Below are 5,931 nucleotides of genomic sequence, written 5' to 3'. Positions count from 1 at the left end.
CGAGGATGCTGGCCCATGTTGACTCCAATGCTTCTTACAGTTGTGTCAAGTTGGCTAGATGGCCTTTGGATGGTGAACCATTTTTGATACACGGGAAACTGTTGGGTGTGAAAAACCCAGCAGCGTTGCAGTTCTTGACACACTCAAACTGGTGGACCTGGCACCAACACCATACCCTGTTCAAAGGCACTTAAATAGTTTGTTTTGCCCGTTCACCCTCTGAATGGTACACATACACAATCCATGCTCAATTGTCTCAAGGCTTAAGAATCCTTCTTTAACCAGTCTCCTCCCCTTCATCTACACTGATTGAAGTAGATTTAACAAGTTACATCAATAAGGGATCATAGATATCACCTTGTCAGTCTATATCATGGAAAGAGCAGGTGTTCCTAATGTTTTGTACACTCAGTGTATAATGTGTATAATCCATGAGTACTCAAACCCCGGTCCAGCGACTGTCAAGTCAACACCATAACAAAAACGAGAGGTTGGAACCCCTTGATGAAGTCGCTAGGTGTTGGGTTAAGGTTGCTACATCACCCCCTTCCTTCGGGAGAGAGAAAATGTCCTTCACATGTACACACCTATTCCATGGCCTCATGGGTGCCATCCCACTTATGACACCAATGTATCAAATCCGGGGGGTAGACTTAAACCCTGGTCGAGCGACTGTCAAGCCAACACCTTAACCGTTACGCTCAGAGGTCTGAACCTCTTGACTTGGTTGCTAGGTGTTGGCTTAAGGTCTGTACAATATTAAGGACAAAAAAAGGAAAGGGGGGTACCTAGTCAGTTGTACAACTGAACGCATTATATTAGTTATAGTAAATGTATAAATGAGATCATAGTTTCTCATGGTGTCTAATGCAGTTCCATGAGCACACTTGTTTAGTATGAATTCAGTCATGCATTCAGTCAGGCATTCAGGAATGTATTCAGTCATGTATTAAGTAATGTATAAAAACAGAGCCCATAGTCATCATTTTGTAATTTTCATATTTGTAATGTTCCAGTATTACAAAAAAACAAGTATACCTAGGAATGTTTTTGGGAATGAATATGTGTGTGGGATATATGAGCTCTAGTGTGAATCATAAATCTAATAATCTATTTCTGAATTTCTGTAGGCAAGCCAGGTTCGGAAAGGCAAAGCTCGGCCTGCACGTCCCGCCATTTCCCTCTTTCAGCCAGGTAAACCTGACGTCACATCACCACAGATTTTAGGTTGTCCTGTGGGTTTTCCCATCAGCTCCTAGAGTACGGCTGCCTAGCTAACAAGGAAGTCCCTCCTTCACTTACAACGCATTGGTTACAACCCAAAGGGTACGGGACACATTGTATTCTCATTGGTTTATTTGGTTGTCAATTTAGCAGCTCTAGTTGGTTTGCGTCAGGTGAAAGTCGTACGGTACTCAGCGGAGAAAAAGTTGTTTCGTTTAGAAATGAAACGTTTGTCAACATCTTCAATTATAAATGTTGAATAATAAGATTTACAACTTCAACATCACCAGGTAAACAGCAGCAATGAAGAGTCTCAAGTACCGACTGAAAAAGCATGAAGTTACGCTCACAGTAAGTTGAATCAGAACTTTTTGTGAATTACACTTTCATTTTTAGTAAAGTTCAGTGTAGCCTGATATATCGGATTCAAATGATATCAACCAAGTTTTCCCGTTAAAGTTTCAAGCTTCCCAAACAAAAGCCTACCAACCCAAGCTAATCGGGGTTTGGTTACATCAAGCCCGTTTGTCATAATCATGTTGTTAATCATTGTCTTATTGACAAACGCTTAAAACAAAAGTTGCCAATTGAAGAATGCTCGTTTATCCAACTGTTCGTGGGCAAGGGAGTGGGGATTTGAGAAAGGATGTTGGAACATACACCCACGACACGAGCGCCCAATAACGCCAACTGTTCTCCCTATGGAGGGCATCGTGTCGTGTGTAAATCTGTGCAACAAAGTTAGCCTTGTTTAGAAGCTCTATCAGTCGGCCCTTCAGAGCCATTGAGCCTCAGCAAAATCGATCAATGTCCTCTAACCGCATGTATTGTTTTATTGCGTCATATTTTGTCGTTGTCTTGTAGACGCCTATTATAGACAGGCAAGTTGAGACAACTGCAAGATTTAGATGGCACCGACTGTAGAGTGCGAGAACCTTTCACAGGCAACATTAGAATATCTGTCAGGGGACTGTCGTGCCTTTACATGTTCTAGAGCTACACAATTCCACACGGGTGTCATATCTGCCTATGGGTGCACTCTAAAATGTATGTATGTGTTATTTCTATATATATATATATATATATATATATACACAAACAAACCAGTGCTATATAGTAGCCTAATGTTGACTCTATACCTATAATATTTAGTTGTTGTTGTACAGGTTAGGCCAGTAGGCCCACTATTTATGTCTGGAAGTGACCTGTATGTTACATGAGTGAAGTATCCCTTAGGCTATAACTGCTATATCCTACACAGCCTGCAGGGTAGTAGTATTAGGATTCTACTCAGTTCAGCAAGAGTTGTGTGGATGTTTGGCAGCGACAGCCCCTTCTCCCCACAGTAGGCTAATTAACATGAGAAAGGCACAAAGCCAAGAGCTGTTTATTGTCCATGTTTTTGGCCCAGTCCCGAGAAAAGGAATTCGGAATTCCATTCAATTTAAATCACAGTGGACCAGTCTCACACGTATGCAGAGACGAGAAACGCACAGGTCATGGTGATGAGCTGCAGGCCAACGTTTAGCCTAGTAAAAAAACTAAAATAATAAACATAACTTGAGAAAAGCATTAATTTCCCCTGTGCACACTGATTTAAAAGGCAGCAGGTATCATGTCTAGAAAACAGGATTCCTCGTATTCTTATTTTGAAACCTCCAGACCTGTAACAGACACTATTGGATATAAAGAACCTTCAAATAGCGTAGACGGCCACCCATCGTTTCTAGAAAACACGATTAACATTTGACTGATCATTTTATGTTTGCCATGTTGCATACCGTTGTGCTTGCAGGGGCTAAAGTGACCTAGAATTGAGATGGGGGCGGGGGGGGAGAGATAGTTGCAGGATGAACCTGTGCATATGCCTGGAATTACAAAATGTGCCCCAAGAAATTATCTGTAAAGAGATAAGTATTTACACATTACAGATCACCGTTATCTGTCCAACTCCAAGGCCCGGGGTGGCAGGTAGCCTAGTGGTTAGAGTGTTGGACTAGTAACCGCAAGGTTGCAAGTTCGAATCCCCGAGCTGACAAGGTAAAAATCTGTCGTTCTGCCCCTGAACAAGGCAGTTAACCCACTGTTCCTAGGCCTTCATTGTAAAAAAGAATTTGTTCTTAACTGACTTGCCTAGTTAAATAAAATAAAAATTACTTCTAGACTCCTCATATTTACATTTTAGTCATTTAGCAGATGCTCTCATCCAGAGTGACTTACAGTAGTGAATGCATAGATTTCATTTCATGCATTTTTTTTTGTTGCACTGGCCCCCCGTGGGAATCGAACCCATGCTGGCGTTGCAAACACCATGCTCTACCAACTGAGCCACAGGGAAGCTGACCTGTTGACCTGAGCTTCCTGATTGATTCATTTGATACCATAGTTACCCTTAATCAATCCTTTTAGACCTACACACGTTCATGGGGGCAGGAGGTCCATTTGGAATTGATTGATATTTATGAAGTCATACAGAAAAGATACCAAAATAAAATTGGTTTTGAACTCTATGCTTGTACGTATGCATTTATTTCACTGTAAGGTTGTATTCAGCGCACGTGACAAATAAACTTTGATTTGTCTGTGTGAAGCATGAGGTGATACTGCCTGTAACCTACAAAATGGACTAGCATGTCCCTACTGAACTGACAGCATTAGTCTTGTGAGCCAGCTTCTCTATGGGTGTAACAGGGAACTCTCCCCACACCCTCATCATATTGTTATTATGAGAAGTACAGTTGTTGTAACTGACTACAGAACACAAAAAGAAGCACGGCCCACAGCCCAGCACAGCCTACACACTAATACAGTTGTGTTGTAATGGCTGCTTTCTCCAAAACCCATGAGGATGATTGTGCTGAAACAGTGAAATGTTTCAAGTGGTCTAACAGCTGTGTGAGTGAGTCAGCATGAGGCCTTTTGGAACAATAGCTGAATCTAATCCAGATCAATGTATTTTTCTACACATTCCTTTGTTTTTTCTGTCTTCCGAATAAGATCCTGGGGATTAGTTTCAGGTCTGTAGGGCAAAGGTAAGCTCTTTTTTACACTCCATTTGACAGAAATGATCTTGTATGTAGAGAGATTGCTCCTGAGTGCTGGTCTATACTTTCTGTTGAGGCTGCCAGACTTATTTGCCCCTTATCGAACACAACCTACAGAAAGCTACTTACTGTCAACGATCTGCACTCAAATACCCCCCCACCCCTTTTCTACTAGCTGTTTAATATCTATGCATAGTCACTTTACAAATGACCTCAACTAACCTGTACCCCTGCACATTATCTCAGTACCGGTACCCCATGTATGTAGCCTCTATTTCTTGAACTGCATTGTTGTTTAAGTGCTTGTAAGTAAGCATTTCACAGTACACCTTTTGTATTCAGAGCATGTGCCATTTTATTTTCAACACTTCTCCTGACACTGAAAACAGGCCCTAGTTCTGCATTGATAATACTGTACCACATCTGGCTGTATATTTAGATTATTATAATCTTATTTTTTCATCTTTATTTAACTGGGCAAGTCAGTTAAGAACAAATTCTTATTTACAGTGATGGCCTACACCGACCAAACCCGAACGACGCTGGACTGATTGTGTGCCGCCCTATGGGACTCCCAATCACGGCCGGTTGTGATACAGCCTGGATTCGAACCAGGGTGTCTGTAGTGATGCCTGAGATGCAGTGCCTTAGACCACTGTGCCACTCGGGAGCCATCCACATTCCACACCTTGCCCTTTTGAGTTTGAGGTAGTAAGCTGAGGTAGTAAGCTGAGGTAGTAAGCTGAGGTAGTAAGCTGAGGTAGTAAGCTGAGGTAGTAAGCTGAGGTAGGTCGCTGTTTCTCTTCAGGCTCAGAAAGCATTTGAAGTGACTTTATTTTACTTAACATTTTCGCCTCTGGTAAAGTTTGACACTTTTTCTTTTTAGAGAGTTTTGACAGTCCATCCCTCCGAGGCCTTTTAGCAACATTGTTTCTCTTCAATGAGAACAAGTTGTTTGCTCGTTTCGATTCACTCCTATTGATTTGTGCTTTGTGAATGTTTTGCTGCCTGATTCTTTTCCACTGCGTTTGGGTCTGTCAGATCTAATCAACGCATACAGATGTGGAGCCCTGGCATATTAGTTTGTTCACAGCTCTTCACAAATCACAGAGAATAACTGTGACGGGTCTGAGGTTCTGAAAGTTTGCCAGACAGCTGTTGGTGTTCTGTTCTTTCGGTTGAGTGAGGTGACATGAAGGAGGGTGCGTTCAATACCACACCTTAGACATGCTGGCGTTTAATCATTAGGAGCAGGTCTAAAACTATCTTTGGCACTGATCCCACAAGTAACCTTCAATGTCAAATTTCCTGCAAAATCTTCCCCCTGCTGCGGTAAATTGGCAGGGGTATATGGGGGTAACAGTGTAACAGAAGGAGGAACAGTATTGGCTCTGGAACAGTGTGTTTACACTAGGACAACAGGCCTGCCTGCTCTGCTCAGAGAAGATGGGGGAGGAGCAGACGGGCCAAGAACCAAGAGGAGAAAAAAACACAAGAAAATCAAGATAACTCATCCAAAGGACTTTGACTTCTCAAACACAGCAGAAAGCTAACACAATATGATGCCCCTATCACCTTATTAAGTCAGCAACTTACTTAGATAACTAGCGAGTTATCTCCTTCTGTTGCGCTTCTCCACTAGGATGAGAACTCAGAAACAGGC

General features: G+C 42.2%; 1 protein-coding gene across 2 annotated transcripts in view; it reads left to right on the top strand.

Moving 5' to 3' along the window:
• Window positions 1–1,336: 1,336 nt before the first annotated feature.
• LOC106587897 (uveal autoantigen with coiled-coil domains and ankyrin repeats protein) overlaps window positions 1,337–5,931 on the top strand; it is an 82,524-nt gene continuing 77,929 nt past the window's right edge. For both annotated transcript variants that reach the window (XM_045708917.1, XM_045708915.1), the window contains exon 1: window positions 1,337–1,575. In XM_045708917.1, coding sequence (XP_045564873.1) covers window positions 1,528–1,575 — 48 coding nt within the window. In that variant the 5' untranslated portion in view covers window positions 1,337–1,527. The remainder of the gene's footprint in view (window positions 1,576–5,931) is intronic.

The sequence above is a fragment of the Salmo salar genome, chromosome ssa26 (genome assembly GCF_905237065.1).
Source record: "Salmo salar chromosome ssa26, Ssal_v3.1, whole genome shotgun sequence".
Lineage (NCBI taxonomy): Eukaryota > Metazoa > Chordata > Actinopteri > Salmoniformes > Salmonidae > Salmo > Salmo salar.
The sequence above is the reverse complement of the archived record's forward strand: the minus strand, read 5'-3'. Positions and strand labels throughout refer to the sequence as shown.